This window comes from Erythrolamprus reginae, chromosome 3, assembly GCF_031021105.1.
Source record: "Erythrolamprus reginae isolate rEryReg1 chromosome 3, rEryReg1.hap1, whole genome shotgun sequence".
In the NCBI taxonomy this organism is placed as follows: Eukaryota; Metazoa; Chordata; class Lepidosauria; order Squamata; family Dipsadidae; genus Erythrolamprus; species Erythrolamprus reginae.
In genome coordinates this window covers 228,602,836-228,619,963 of record NC_091952.1, presented here as the reverse complement: position 1 = coordinate 228,619,963, position 17,128 = coordinate 228,602,836, and the positions used below count along the sequence as shown (strand labels likewise).

At 38.0% G+C, this 17,128-nt stretch overlaps 1 protein-coding gene across 1 annotated transcript in view; it reads left to right on the top strand.

Annotated features, from left to right (window-relative positions):
- STK3 (serine/threonine kinase 3) overlaps nucleotides 1-17,128 on the top strand; it is a 161,289-nt gene that overhangs the window by 67,419 nt on the left and 76,742 nt on the right. The window contains exons 7-8 of the mRNA XM_070748093.1: nucleotides 2,802-2,939; nucleotides 8,378-8,503. Of these exons, the coding sequence (XP_070604194.1) occupies nucleotides 2,802-2,939; nucleotides 8,378-8,503 (264 nt within the window). The remainder of the gene's footprint in view (nucleotides 1-2,801; nucleotides 2,940-8,377; nucleotides 8,504-17,128) is intronic.

Here is a 17,128-nt window from a genome sequence, read left to right as displayed (position 1 = left end):
GCTACGATCTTCCGGGCCAGCCAGGCTCAGCGGATCAAGCCCGGCTCCTCTCGGCCCAGCATCCCGGGCCAAGCGGCTGCCTTCCGTCACTGAGCCTGGCTGGCCCGGAAGATCGTAGCGCGCGTTGGCTGCAGCGGCGGCGACATTGCTGCCGGCTTGGCTTCGCTCGCTCGCCGCTGAGGAGCCGAAGATTGGGGGGCGGCGCGGCTCTTTTAAAACATCGCCGCCGACATGGGGGGCTTGCTAGCACCCCCCCAAACCCGGGTTGGGGGTTCAGGGGGGTGCTAGCGAGCCCCCCATGTCGGCGGCGATATTTTAAAAGAGCCGCACCTCCCCCCAATCTTCGGCTCCTCGCTAGCGCTGCGGAAGTTTAAAACACCATCTGCACATGCGCAGATGGTGTTTTTACTTCCGCAGCACTACTTCGCGAAAACCCGCTCGTTGCGGGGGGTCCTGGAACGGAACCCTCGCAACGAGCGGGGGATCACTGTACAACACCTCACTCCATTATTACTAGATTAGTAGTTGGGTTGAATCTGCTTATTTAAGAAGTTATGTTGAAGAGTGGACCATATATATGTATATGCATTTGTTATTTTGTTAGTAATAGTATCATCCTAAGCATGGCATAACGAAGAAGCTCAAACTTTATTATTCTAGACTGTAGATAATGTAATAAGGTCTGAAGCTATTAAAAGGCAAATTCAGATTAAATACTAGAAGAAAGTTTCTAATAGTAACATTAGAACCAGAGATTTAACGGATGTTTTCACTTGGATTCCTGCACCGGGCATATGGTAAATTCAGTAGTTTAAATTATATTATTTTCCACCAATATAATTATCAAATAGCCATCACAATATCTTGAAAGGCTCCAATCTTTTAAAATATATATGTATTTCATAGCTTATGTGACAACATTTATGCTGTGTCAGTTTGTCATAGATCAATGTTAATTATTACATAGACTAATCTTATTTTGTGAGGACAATGCTATAAAAACAGTAGTTAAGACAACTTTTTCTTATGGACCTCTGAAAGCTATTACACGTTTCTTTTGTTAAGTTAGAGATAATGTGGTAATTTACTGAATTTGAATTCAAAAACTGGGAATTGTCAAGCTAAGAAACAAAATCATATAGAACTCTTTATTGGCCAAGTGTGATTAGGCACACGAGGAATTTGTTTCCAGTGCATAAGCTCTCAATGTACATACAACAATAATGATAAGCAACAAAGTTATAGGCATAACAATATAAAAAGATAGGTAACATGTAAGATGAGAATAATGATGGCCTTTTTAGATCGTTTGACAGTATTATGGGAATTAGCTGTTTACAGAGTGATAGCATTGGGAGGGGAAACTGTCCTTGTGTGTAGTTTTTTTAGGCACAGTGCCTTATAGCGTTTTGAGGATAGAAACATAGAAGACTGACGGCAGAAAAAGACCTCATGGTCCATCTAGTCTGCCCTTATACTATTTTCTGTATTTTATCTTAGGATGGATATATGTTTATCCCAGGCATGTTTAAATTCAGTTACTGTGGATTTATCAACCACGTCTGCTGGAAGTTTGTTCCAAGGATCTACTACTCTTTCAGTAAAATAGAAAATAGAAGTTGAAACTATGTCCAGGATGCGAGGGGTCTACAGTGGTCCCTCGATTTTCGCGATCTCAATCTTCGCGAAACGCTATACCGCGATTTTTCAAAAAATAATAAATTAAAAATACGTCCGCGGTTTTCTCTCTTCCTTCCACTCTTCTCTCTCTCTCTTTCCTTCTCCCCCCCCCACTTGCCCACGAGAAGAAAAAAAGCAACCTCTGCCGGGCAGCTCCCCTTGTGCCCTCGCTTTGTGCCTGCCTCTTGTCCCTCTCTTTTGGGGATTTTTTTTTCTTTTCTTTTTTCGCCTTTGGTCTCCCATTACTGTAAACCTGCCGCTTGGCCGCCGCCGAGGAGAATGCGAGGCATGCGAGGTCCCTGCAGACCAGAGGGGGTGGCTGAGGCGGCGGCGGCGTAGCGGTGGCGGCGGCAGGCGAGCTTGGAGCCTTGGTTCAAGGGGGTCAGACACAGCCTCGGCGAGCTGAAGGTTTCCGCGGCTCTGACCCAGAGCAGGAATGGCTGGTGGGGGCGGCGAATCCACCTCCCCAGCCACTGGCTCCACCATCTGCGCATGCGCGGCCATGGGAAAAAAAGGGCACGCATGCGCAGATGGTGTTTCCACTATATCGCGAAAAATCGATTATCGCGAGAGGTCTTGGAACGTAACCCTCGCGATAATCGAGAGATCACTGTATAGATATTTTCACAACCTTCTCAGCATTCTTTAATTTAGACCATAAAGAATTAATTTGGAGATATAATCTCTAAAGAGACTAAATGTATTGTATCATTTTTGCTTAAATCAGGATATTGCCCTGTATAACTAAAAAACAGTTATAGCAGAGATTAATTCTTTTACATGTGATGAACGATTTAGTTGCCAGCGTCTCTGAAGGTAAATAGATTCTATGACATATTCAAGAAAATTAAATGTTAAAATATTTGAATTGACTTTGTGAAATGATATGACACACAGGGGAATTTCGGTGTGTTGAAAGTTAATGGATGCTTTTTTATATTTGCAAAAATGTAGTTCTCATCATTTCTACAATTCTAGTGAGTTATAGTGTTGTACTGCTTGCACTGAACATAGTAGTGGAAGCTTGGTCCCGAAGCAATTCTTACTTACAGTATGTTATAGAAATAGTGACTTGTTAATTTATTTAATAAACATATATATTCTCTCTCCAACCTTTCCAGGCAATTTTTATGATTCCCACAAACCCACCTCCAACATTCCGGAAACCAGAGCTTTGGTCTGATGAATTCACTGACTTTGTGAAGAAATGTTTAGTGAAGAACCCTGAGCAGAGAGCTACCGCAACTCACCTTCTGCAGGTCAGTGCTGTATGCAGCTATTTTTTTTTCAAGACTATCAGCCAGGAAAGTTTGCATGTGTGCTCAGTAAGATGAAAATCTCCCTGTTCACCCCCACCGAATTACTTTTTCTCTACTTAATAGCTGATAGAAAATTCTTCAGTGTTTCCACAGTGAGTAATAGGGATTCACTGTAATTTCTTGATCTGCTCTCTCAGCAAGTGATCGATTCTTTCAGAAAAGCAGATCTGAGGAAACCTTTTGGTTTGTTGAGAGTTATCCACTTGTATGATATTTAATCATGTTTATTTTGAACATGTTACATTTAGAATAATGCTATTTCTGCAGTCAACATTACTGCAGTAGGTAGTTTCCTGCATCAAATAGTATTTTTTTGAACAATTTTCACTAGCCAGAACATTTGGATATGAATTATTCAACCCTTTTCATTCTCCTGTGTGCTACTAAGGAGATACCAAGCATGGGATAAACTTCGGTTGGTTGCCAAGGGACTGAGTTAAAAATAGATTGAAACACGTCCTTTCCTCCACTAACTGTCAGTAGTCAGTTTTCAAACTCAGTCCCCTAGAAGGGACGTTTAAAATTTTTCTCTCAAGTTACCCTTGGTAAGTGACTACTAGTTTCATAGCTTGGACTCTCCTTTTACCTTCTACCATCACAGTTTGCATCAAAAGCTAGCTGAAGACATTTTCAGGGATTCCTCCTTCCCTGAGGCAATGGGAGATTTATCTCTATCGGAGCCTCATTATTCTGAAAGATTGCCTGTGCCTGCAGAACGTTTTCACCACCTATCCTAGTTGTTGTTGGACACTGAGGGAGAATGGAACCTTGTCTCCTGGTCACATAGTGACAGTGACTATTTTGTGCCTCGTGTTGCCCTTTGAAGGGCAAGGTTTTGAGGCAGAGAGCATTTTATTTCACACAGGGAGCTTTTTGATTGGATACTAAGGTCTCCCTGCTGTTGCTGGGCGAGCTGCTGGCCATTTCTATCACGATCGCCATTTTGGTGGCGTTTTTTTATTGGAGACAGACCTCGTATGCTGCTCCTTTGGTCTATGCATTACTTGCTGGTTGCTATTCTGAAAGCACAGTGGTAAGTGATAGTCCCTAGGGACTTCTCTCCACCTAGTCAGTTCATAAGAGCCCCAGATTGTAATCTGAAGACCTTTCTGAGCTTAATTCATCCTCAAGCACTCTGAGCTTTGAGCGTCTTTTACTATGTCTGGCAAAGCTGATAAGAAAAAATGGGATGAGGCTTCTACCTCTGCTAGCTCTAAGAACTCATGCAAGAGCCATGCTTCATCCAAGGATTCCACTGGAAAGCCCTTTAAGGCTTCTTCTGAGTAGGCATCTGCTGTGGCAATTAAGGACGCAGAAAGGAGGCTTCGTGCTTTAGAAGAGCAATTTGCCAAGCCTCAGAAGCAGACAGAAGAGGCCCCTCATCAAGCCTCACCCGCCCTTCATCAGCTGCCTCAGCTGTCTTTGCAAATCCAGCTGTCCCCTGAGATCCAGATACCCTCACCTATGGTAACCCCTCAACATCAAGTGGCAGCTCAAACCGCGCTTATTGCAGCTGATACAGGCTGTGATTGGTCCCCTGACAAGTCTGTTGTGGTTCAGGTCACTGACCAAGAGGAGACATTCTTGCCTGAGGTGCCAGCTCCAGGTCCATCCTTACTCTGACTCTGTCCACTGAGGCCGCTAAGGCAATCCCTACAGCTACATTTACCCCCACAGTGACAGGCCTCTGCCCCGGGGATGATACTTGGCACCAAATCTCACAAAATTTGCAGGACGTGATTGTTAATGCCTATTCCCAGGGCATCGCTATGGGCCTCCAACAGAGGATGCCCTATTCTGCTGATCCAGCAGCAGTGCTCTGAAGGCATGCAGCCCTCCTTCAATGGGTCGCCCTTGGGGAAGGCACAGCATGCCATGAATTGTCACATCAGAATGAAATGACAGAAAGTTTTCTCGGAGGACGACCTTGAATGCATCAAGACCTCTCCTTTTTATTGTGTATTCACAGTTCTGACATGTGGTACAGAATAACCAATTCGCGAACGCCACATACATTATGCCAGCACCATATAAAGCAAACTTCTCTTGTGGCTTCCCTATAGATAATTAACGGAAGCTACAATCTTTGCCCCTTTCCTGGAATGTGTATTTACTGGTGATTAACAAAGGAATGTGTAAGGCATATATTTCTTTATCATGATTCTGCAGGATGCTTGCTCAGCCTGGACTTTGCTTCCTGCCTTTCCATAGAGGAAAAATTAAGATTTTAATCAGCACATAATTAGGCCTAGAACATCACTCTCCAGCAATATCTTATTCCTTAATTTCAGTGCTTATAAATCTATGATTACAACAGTGCTCGAGGTTTGGTTTAATGTTGGCGATGCATAGTCACCATTCCTCAGATTTGAGTGCTACCTCCCTTAGGGGTGAGGGCACCATTGTAGACAAAGGAATTCTCTGATGATGTGGGTCTCATTCAGAACCAGCCTACTTCCACTGGCCTTTTCAAACCGGCCTTATTTAAAACACTACTGTATAAAGCAAAGTCACCACATATATTGGTGTTTTTGCAATGTCCTCTGACCCTTCTGTAGGCATTGATCCAGAGCCTGAAAGGGAAAAAAGCAGTGATACTCTCTTGAAAGATCTTTATCGACACCATCAAGAGACCGTAGGACCATCCTTCTGCTACTCCTGGTCCGTCTTCTTCTGAGTGCACTTGAGGGGGATTTCCTGCAGGATGACAGATTCTCTACCAATGTAATCTTTACCATCCAGGCATCTTGATGCGAATCCACAACTTGCATCTACAATGTGACCTGGTTGGCCTATTGGAAATTTTGTTCCCAGCTTCATCTGGATCCGCTGTCAGCCTCGATCCCACAGATTTTAGACTTCTTGCAAGCAGGATTTAATAGAAGGCTGGCTCACAGTTGTTTGTGGTTCTCAAACTGGACAATTTATAGTCACTGTATTACCATTCCATACTATGCAGCTTTTTGAAAGGAGTCACTAACATGAGACGTCAGGTTGTTCATCGATACCCTTCTTAGGATCTATCCTTAGTACTGCAAGTGCTCATGTCTTCTCCAGTTGAACTATTGAGAAAGGTATTGCTCTGGTTCCTAAGATTCAAAACAGCTTTTCTTGTCACTACTATCTCGGCCAGGCGAGTGTCAGAATTGGCAGTGCTTTCAGTGCGCCAGGACTTATGTCACTTTCATCCTGACAGGGTTGTCCTCCGTCTGGATTCCTCCTTCCTGCCAAAAGCGAACTTCTGGTTCCATCGGGCTCGGAAGATAATACTACCAGCCTTTTGCCCCAACCTGAAATACCTGGTGAAATATCATTGGCATAAATTAGACGGCAGGAGGGCTTTCCTGATTTATATTCGATGGATAGCTTCATTCCAGAAAACGGAGGCGTTATTCATTTTGTTCCTAACGGGCTCTCATGAGTCGCAAGGGCACGCTCCAAACTGTCAGCCGCTGGCTTAAGGCGTACATTGTCTGAGCCTACGAAAGCCAGTTCAGGCCTGTCCTGAGTAGAATCACTGCATATTCTACATGCAACGCAGCCACATTTGTGGCCTGGGCCACGCAGACATCAATTGAAGACATCTGTAGAGTGGCCACTTAGTCTATATCTTTCCCTACAACTTTGTCAAGCCTTATGCTCCACAACTGCTCCTCTGGACTAGCCTTCTCCTGCCCAGGAGACTTAAGCTTGGGTATATACCATGTTTGGACTCTCCTTAGCAGCGTACAGGTGAAGGAGTGTTGGCTTACCTGAATGTCTTCTCTGTGTGCTGTGAGGAGAGTCCAAAACTATCCTGGCTTGTGAGGTCCAGAGTCACTGCAACTGCTATCTCATGACGTCTGACCTTGGAGGATCGTCTACGCCTTCGTTTAAAAACCGAACAGTTGGTGGAGCAGAGGGTGTGTTTCAGTCTGTTTTTAACTTAGTCCCTTGGCAACTGACTGAGATTTAACCCATGCTTGGACTCTCCCCGTAGTGCATAGAGAAGAGTGTACAGGCAAGCCAATGCTCCTTTATCATTATTTCTCTCTTCATCCTTCTTCTTTACCTGTGTCACCCTTTCTTTTTAATTTGTACTTTTTATATTGCATAATAAACTTAGATATTTGTCCTTGGTGCTAAATGTTTGTCTCTATTTTTTGAAATTATAATCCTTTTAAAATATTTGCAGTGTAATCATTTTCTTTTGGGAAAGTCAAAAGAAGTTATTTCAAAACTCCTCTCACTTTTTGGTTATTTTTTTTTGGGGGGTGGGGGTGGCAGTATAGCACCAGTAGCAATTATAATGTTACAGAAGAATGTAATTGTTATATAGAAATTTTACTTATATAACAATTCTTTGTTATAATGGATGTGTGTATTGAGTGGAAAATCAACAACAACAAAAAATTAGAAAAAGAAAAAACAGTCTCTAGATAGGAACAAAAAGGGCATAATTTTTACTGTTGTTAAACTTGAGCAAGTTCATTTTTTTCTAACTGATGTCATGGCCCATAATACACAGCAACATTTGATTGGGCAATCACAAAGTATTGACTATATAATATGAGAGAAAAGGGCCATATTTTATATCCATGACTGAAACTGTAACCCATGCACAGTCTTGTGGGAAGGTATCAGTACTGTGTGCAGGAAATGAGTAATGATTTTCAGGGTAGGCATTCTGTGAAACTCCAGATGTTTTGAGCTTCAGTTCTCAACATCCTTCACCACTAACGGTTCCTAGGGATATACTCTAATAAGGGCCAAATTCACAGTACTGATAGAGAGGATGGAGATTTAAAAACAAAACAAAACCTAGCAGTATAAGCTGTCTTTAAATCTGTTTTTGTTGTATTTCAACTGCCCATCCTGATGATTTTAATTTTGCTTCATTTCATCATAGCCAATAACTCAGTGATTTGTGTTCTGTTAGAATACAGGTTTCTCATGCTATAGTGGCTGCTCTGCTTATGACTGCTAATTTGCATTGTCAGCTTGTTAAAATGAATTAAAATGATATAACTGAAAGAATTATAAAGTTTATTTTTCTATGTCAGGCTATCTTCTATTTGTTTATTTACCACTTAATTCACATTTCCTTTGGACAATTATACCCTTAACTGTAAAGCAGTTGTGTTTTGTTGTAACATTCTTCTCATGGTTGCTGTTTACCTAAACAAACAAAAAGGAAAATCCTATTTAGTTGTAAAGCAGTTAAACAGATCATGTGCTCTCTTATTCCAGATTTTAATTGCTGTCCAAAGGGAAATGTTCTCTCCTGCTGGTCTGTGAAGTTGATTGGCATGTTGTTCTAACATGTTACTTTATTTATACTGTGAATACAGATTGTCTGTAGGCCCCATGTTGTATAACTCTATGGGTTTGTTTCCTAGCATCCTTTTATTAAAAATGCCAAGCAAGTCTCAATTCTGAGAGACCTGATTACTGAAGCTATGGAAATTAAGACCAAAAAGCATGAAGAACAGCAGAGGGAACTGGAAGAAGAGGATGAAAACTCGGTGTGTGAAAATTTAATTAAGTTTTCAAATTACTTTTGGCCTGTTAAATTGTCAACATATTTAAGTAATATAGTTCTGATTGAGAGGGTTGCTGTCACTTAATTTCTTTTCTGAGTTTCTTTCCTCCTTGTTCAAAAAGCAGTTTGTGGGTAAAAAAAAATTTTTTTATTATTGATTTGTGCATGTTTGTGTATGTGGTATTTGAATAGCACTTGAACAACAATTTTCAATTCCTTTAAAAAACAATGCCATCAATTTCTTAACTGATCTTTGAACACAGGGAGAATAAATAGTTTTTATGGGAGCATCTGATAAAAAGAGTTGAATAAATGCAGAGATCCAAAGTGCCCTCTCTTTAAATATGGCTGTGTTTTGCCACATGTCAAATTATACAATTCCGTTTCCATAGTTTTCATATATATAGCTCAATAATGACTGGAAGCAGTATTCCAGGCTTCCTAAGGCTTTGTAATGAAATACTTAAGTAGGAGAGTATTAGATAGTTCTTGACTTAAGACAACAATTGGGATCAGAATTTCTTTTAAGTGTGTCAAACCTTAATTTTGAAATCCTCCTCTCCGCCAATTTTGATCACTAAATATGGGGATGCTGAGACATTTGTAAATGTAAGACATGATTATAAGTCACTTTTTTCCTAGTACCATTCTAATTTTTAATGGTCTCTATATGAAGGGTTGTAAATCCAATATTCCTTCATTGTCTTGAAAGATTGAGAATTAGAAAGATTAGGATTAGAGTTTCTAGGAAAAATAATAAAACTGTATAAACTTTTAGAGACTAATTAGACATTCTAATAATTCTTGTATGGTTGGTTTTGTTTTTGCTTTCCCTTTTTTGTTTTTTGTTTTTATTTTAAAAGACTATAGTGGTACTTTTTAAAGAACATGTTAGAAACCAGGTACAAACATCAGGTTGAATATATGTTATGTGTAATGGAATCAGTGGTGGGATGCTACCGGTTCGCCCCAGTTGGGCCAAATTGGTGGCGGTGGGAGGCTCTGCCCACCTGCCCCAACATAATCACATATGCTCTGTGAATGCGCACAAGCCCCATGCACTCAAACCCTATGCACACATGCACAAAGTACACTCAGTCACTCACAGTTCGAAGGTAAATGAAACCACTACTCAATGGAATATATCAGCAATTTATATCTGGTGGCTTCACCAAGGTAATTTCGCTATGTATTTTACAATAAAATGCTAGTTTAGCAAGTTGTGACTCAAAATACTTGCACTAGAAAATTAATTTAATTTTGCTATCTACACACAGAGCACTAACAACCTTCCTTTCTACCTGACGAAGATTTCTCAATGATATGAAAGGCAGTGAAAGGTGTGGCATTATGTTGGCCTGCATATATTGAGAAAATAAAAATTCTTATTCTGGTCTCTCTTGCTAGACATACTTCAAGAAACAAAGACAAGAAGTTGTAACTTTTACAACCTGGTTAGAAAGTAAGAACTAGTTTTGTCTTAAATATTTTTAGAGACATACATATAACCAAAAAACCCTTCCTAAATTATTTTTAAACCTGTAAATAAACTTAAGGTTGGTTTTCTTATTGCTCCTTGGACTTCATAAAAACACAGCATCTCTGTTACTATTTAAAGCAGGCTTCTGTGTGTGCCTCCAAGGGGATGCTCTTGATTTAAGGAGTGGATTAATTAAAAATTATTCTTAAAGCCAAAGAGTCTAAGTGACTCTTAAAAGACTCTTCAGCATGGCACAGGACCTGATTTCTTAAGTGACTGTCTATCTCCTATAGTATTTGTCTCCAATTCAGTCTGACAGGGTTAATGTGTTCTGAATTCCTTCAAGTAAGCAATGCCATCTTTTGGGATCCTGATAGCATGCCTCCTCTGTTGTGGTGGCTGCTGTCTGGAATGACGTTCCCTCTGAAGGCAAAATGGTCCCCACCCTATTGGGGTTTCAAAAGGGCGTGAAGAATTGGCTTTTCGCCCAGGTCTTTTTGGTGAGGATAAGTGAAGCCTTCCAGATTTTCTTTTGTTTCCATCCAATTTGGTATTCTCCCATCTTAGTCTTTCCCATGTTTCTTGTTGTCTTGTTTTGTTTTTAATATTTTAAGTCATTCATAAATTGTTCAGGGTCGCTGGATGTCAAGTGTTATATACATTTTAGGATAATTAATTCACTTTAATTACTTACATAAAAATTCTTATAAGACATTTTTGAAGAATATATTTTTATTAAAGTAAAATGGCTATAATAATTAAACACAATAGTTTTGAAAGCTTCAATGAGATTCTTGTAGTGTTTGTATCTTTCATAACCAAGAACCAGTCTCTCCTCTTTTTAAAGCTAAGCTGAATACAATATTTTTTAAAAAAAACTTACATTAGGTATGTTACTGAAATAACTTTTCTGATGAGGATTTGTCCTGGCAAATCGATAAATTTTAATTGGTACTGTGGTAATTTATAAATTTTTAAAAACTTTACATAAAAAGGACAAGCTTCAAACCTACAGAAGGTCTCCATCAATGTTAAATGATAACTAAATATAAATATTACTAAAAATATATTTTTTGTGCATTTTAAAAAGTGTGATGAAAATTTAATTCTGACGTTGGGCAGCTCTATTATGGAAATATAAAGGAATTTGTTGCCTGGCAGCATCCAAAAACATGTCAAAATATTTATTTCTAATGATCATTTAAGAAATGATCAACAGTAAACATTTACTGGATCACAAAAATTATTTCATGTAAATTATCAGAGTATTACTTAAAACACTTCAAGTTTATAAATTCTGGTTATACATTGTAATATTTGACAAAAAAGAAAAAATTACAGCAATCTTTTCTAGCAATGCTTTCTGCCGTGTTCTACAACTTTATGCAACATGAACAACAGAAGGAGTTAAAAAAAGAGAGAACTTGAAAAAAAATTAAGTTTTTCCTCTGTAACAGTAGAAATGTATCTAACACATAAAATAGCTGATACATGATTCTTAGTGTAGTTTTATTGGAACATATATGTTACTGAAATAGTCAATAATTGGATCCTTTTAAAGTTGTGGATATGTATGTATGTACGTGTGTGTGTGTGTGTGTATGTATATGTATATTTTCATATAGCTACCAAAGATGTTTATTGAAGTGCTGTAGGAATCACATTTGCATTATTTTTTAATGACAGTGATTTGTGTTGAACAAGGTTTTGTTTTTACACGGTACAAGTTTCAAAACATTGCAATCTACTCAACTGTCTTTGCTGCCCTCTAGTGCACACTTTCTCTCTTAGTTTCCATAATTGCTAAGTTTCAAAATGTATCTCATATACTTACTAGTTTATGAGTGAAAAGTTTGTTGAACTTGACAAGGATACAAAGAAATAGTTAAATTTCTCTGAGAGTTGTTCCGAAAAGGCTTGCTCTGTTCCAATAAAATGTATCTAGTAGAAATGGTACCCTAGAAGATGAATTGCATTTAACTGTGTAACTTTAAAACCAAACAAATTAAGAGGAAAAACAATCATTTATAAAATGGAGAATTAAATTTCAGTTTTTTAATGAGCTCCCCAGAACAATAAAATTTATTCAATTTCTAGCGCTGTCTATCTTGAACAACTCTGGGAATTGAACAATCAGACAATTTAAAACAGTTAAAACAGAACATAAAATTAAATATATACGATAGTTGATAAAATATGCCATCGTAGATGTCAATATAGCCAGGAAACAAGGCCTTTCATACACATGGAGCTTTGGAGCTTCAAGCCCTTACAAAAGCCCAAAAGGATTTGGAGTCATCCCAAACTTTGAAGAGCAACTGTTACAGGGATAGGGGATAGGGTAGAGAAGGCACATTTCCTAAACCCTGCCAGCTGACCTTCCTTAGCCATAGCATGCCCTATCTACTGGACCAAATTGGACAGGTAGAAACTGCTTAAAACTAAACAAAGATGAAGCCAATCTCATTCCGTAAAGAGAATGTTTCATAATCCAGGATAATTTCTGTACCAAACTGATTTTCCCTTGGTGCTAGCTACATAGCAGAGTTTATATACATATAGCTAAACACCCCTTTAAGTTTAAGAGGAAAGAAATAATGGTTTTATTTGCCCTTAGAAAGAAATTAGAAGCCAGTGTGGTTAGTGAAAAATGGAGAGTGCTTACTCTTTTTAAAACTACTCTCAGTCTCTAAGCCCTCTTAAAGACACAATTTTCTTATGGAGTACATTGCAGTATTGTACATGGGAATTAGTAAAAACCTGGATCTTACTCCCTTGATGAAGAAGTGAGGCTAATATGTTACTGATAGGCCTTGCTTACCAACTGACTCACTTAGCAATCATTCAAAGTTATGTCAGTTAAACAGTTGTGACTAATTCTTGCATTTATGACTGTTTCAGTGTCTCACAATAATGCTTCAGAACTTATACACATTTATAACTGGTGTGCAGCCATGTGATTGTCATTTGCGTCCTTCCCAACTGGCTTCTGACAAGCAGAATTAATAGAGTACACTAAAGCGCTGTCACAAGTTTTAGTCACATGATGTCTTAACAACTGCAGTGATTAATTTAATGATTGAATGGGAAGTGATGTCATATGCACCTTGCAGTTATATCATGCACATGTGCAGCAATAATATTTCTGGTCCCAATTGTGGTTGCTAATAAAGATTACCTGAAAACTGTTTGAACCATACGTGAGCAAACTATTACAAAAAAGAAGGAAATGATTTATATGTTGAGATCAATTTAGCAACAATAATTCATTTTTGCTTGGATTGATTCTTACCTGGCGGCATGCAAGTTTCTGCTGCCTTCATCAAACTGCAAGCAGTATTACACTGTCATCACCACCAAACTCCTTTGTGTGTGATGTCACAATGCAAATACCAAAAAAAAGAAGTATTTATCTTGCAGTATTGCTTTCATCAGACATTTCACATGATCTTACTATGTATACTGCTGCCTAGATACACTTCTTTCTTATGTCTAGACAGTGATTGAAGTCTTCTGGTTAATAAAAGAAAAGCCACATTGTCTCTAAACATTTCTTTAAAAAAAGCTGTAAATCAATTGTCACTCCCTCCCCTCAAGTAGATGTTAAAAGATGTAAAGAAGATACTACACAATTGAGAAGTTCTCTAGGTAAAGGGTCTGCCGGTTCCATTTGGTTGCAATTATGTACCTCTTGTTCTTTGAAAGTCAAATTGTGGACTGCACAGCAAAAGGGTGCATTTTAAAACATTAAAATGGTAATGACAATTATTAAATGCGAATAGCAATTAAAAGTTTCTGTTAAAAGTACATTTTAGTCCATGCGGCCACACAAAGATATTATTGATCCTCAGTCCTTCATACTGCCATTAACCTGAAGCTTTAAAATGGATTGGATAAATTACAGACATTTAAAACAGTTTACTTTATGGTCATTGCACTTTGTACAACAAAATTAAATTCCATCTTCAGTGTATACCGTACATAAGAAAAATATACAAAATAAAAATAAACAAAAAAAAAAAAACCACATATCCTTCACATTCTACACAACTGTATTGAAAACCCCTGATATTGCATTAGTGTTGCACTATACCAGTGATGGCGAACCTTTTTTTTCTCGGGTGCCGAAAGAGTGGGTATGTGCACTATTACACATGCGTGAGTGCCCACACCCATAATTCAATCCCTGGAGAGGACAAAAACCACTTCCCCCATCCCTCCCGGAGGCCCTCTGGAGGCCGGAAAAGTCCTGTTTCCCATCTTCTGGTGGGCCCAATAGGCTTGTGTTTCGCCCTCCCCAGGCTCCAAAGGCTTCCCTGGAGCTGGGAGAGGGTAAAAATGGCCTCCCATCCCCCCGGAGGTTCTCTGGAAGCCAAAAACGCCCTCCCAGAGCCTCTATGTGAGCCAATAATCAGCTAGCCGGCAAGCACATGCATGTTGGTGCTGAGCTAGGGCAATGGCTTGTGTGCCAGCAGATATGGCTCCACGTGCCACAAGTTCACCATCACTGCACTATACAGTATAATTCAACATAGTTAATGCTCTGGGGTAGAAGCTGTTTTTCAGTTTATTTGTTCTTATTTTTATTTTCCTGTACCATTTGCCAGATGGCAATAGTTCATAAAAAGGATGCCCAGGATGAGATGGAGCTTTCTTAAGGCAGCAGGAGTATTAAGCTCTTCCAAGGTGGAGAGAGAGAGAGAGAGAGAGAGAGAGAGAGAGAGGGAGGGAGGGAGGGAGGGAGGGAGGGAGGGAGGGAGGGAGGGAGGGAGGGAGAGAGAGAGAGAGAGAGAGAGAGAGAGAGAGAGAGAGAGAGAGAGAGACATCAGATGGCAGGTTAAGGGGGAATGGGGAAGATTTAAGAGGCTACAGCTGACCATCATGAGACATTTTGCTCCTGGGCTGCAAGTTCTATGTGTGCGTGTTATAGCCCAAGAAACAAGACCCAATTTTCCAATGTTAGAAGTCTTAATGGAATTAAGAAAACTTTCAATACAATGAAGGAAAAAGTTAATGTGATAATGTATAGATAAATGGATTTAAAACACCAGGTATTTTGTCTAATACCCTCCGATACAGACATCTGTAGAACTCATTTATGTTTGGGATCCTGACCAGATATTATATTTATTTTTTCCTCAAAGGAAACATTTTTAGTATCCAAATGTATTGGAAACTACAACATTAGCTACAGAATGTGCAAAACACAGTTTCTGTATATCGCTAAAGTTATTGTGCTAATATGCAAAATATCATTTGGGGCTATCCTTCGAAACTATGATGGTTGCAGTCATTTACTTTTTTTGTGTAAGTAACCTTAAAAGTTTCCTCTGCTATCTTAGTGAAACTCTTTTCTGGACAGGCATATGCATGTTAAGAAATTCTCAGGAGGCTTTGAATTACAGTACTTTCCTTTCAAGCATCTGGTTCTGCCTCTTGCCTTCAGTGAGTGGATCTGGAGAAACCTAGTTTGTACAAACGTCATAATGAATGTCATATTAAGGCTTAAACATTCAGATTTATTATAGGAACACTGCTTCTTTTAAATGCAATTTTGCATCTATAGATAATAGAGATTTTAGCAAATGTATGTGAAAATAAAGATTTATGCAATAGTGTAATTTTTGAGACAAACGATACATAGATTATGATATCTGTTGTCTATCACTGAGTGTATGTATAACATTGATATGTTGCTAATTGGGATTGCCATTTGCCATTTGTTATTTAAAAGTATCCAGTATATTCTTATACTGTACATGCAAAAACAAAACTTTGTTTTACCTAGCAACCTATTGTTTCTCTGTTTGGATATTTTGATAACTCAGCAAAAAACCCCATAAATTTGGAGTTTGGCTTATTAAATGTGATCCATTAAAACTTCCTAAATACTAAATAGAATTTTTAAGATTAGTAATAATTTATTTATATGTCAAATTTAGATTGTCAGTTACTTACTGAATTAATGGGCATAGGCCTAGCTTTTAAAGTTTTGCTCTAAAATGAATATGGTGAAGTTAGGAGAAAAAAAATAAGCTATTGCAGATAAATAGCAATACATTAAAATATTATTTCTAAATTAATTCATTTAAGAAAGTATATTGATATTTTAAGATAATTTCCTATAAACTAGTGGAAGCTTCTCATAATCTCACAATTCCAATTTTATTAAAGCTTTTGTTTGTGAAGGAAATATTTTGGATTTTAATCACTTCCTACATTTTTTGTTGAAAATGGTACAGGAGTATTGTACTAATGAATCAAAATTCAAGTTGAATATAAATATATAAACATTTATGATAATAGTTTAGCATATTAAAATATGACATTTTATAAAAGAATTAAAAGAAATAAAAATTTCCATTCTCCTTAGAAAATGTCCCATAAAGACAGAAGGTGACAAGCAATATTAGACCAATGAATTTGGGAAATGAAGTTTAAGATTAGGAAAGAGAATGAACGGAAAATTGGATTAAAAAACTTTTCAGAAGAGAAATAGCAAACACTGAAAAATCATACCATTTTAAGGAAAAATAAATTGAAGACAGACAATATTAACAAAAACCAGAAGAAATGTATAGATATTTGGAATGCTGAAGATGTAAACGATGTCTTCTTGACTTCAGATAGATGGAGTCTTAAATGATAATTTTAAATATGTAGATAATAAAATTATCTCAATAATATTTGAGATGATTTCAGAAATCATTTCCATTCCCAGTAAAATTTTTCCTGAGAGAATGGAAATGATGATTTCTCAATTAACAGATTGTCGGTGTTCAAATTATATATGGATTCAAATTGATTTCACTATTGGGGGCAGTGGCTGACATTAAAAAAATTAATTGTTAATGCAACTTCAGAATTAGAATTTTAAGATTACATGCAACTAAATAAACTAGAAAAAATTTTCAGGAATGCTTCCATTCATTAAAAAGATAACTATTTTGCCAGTGCAAATATTTTATAAAGATGCAATTCTGATCCAGAGTTTTGGATTATGTTAATTAATAACTATAAATATAAACTAGATAAAAAAAATTTAGATACTCCTTCAATGTGAAAAACGACGTGTTCAGCTAATAAGTATGCCTGTGCGTACATACAGACAGAGACATATCTCTTTGT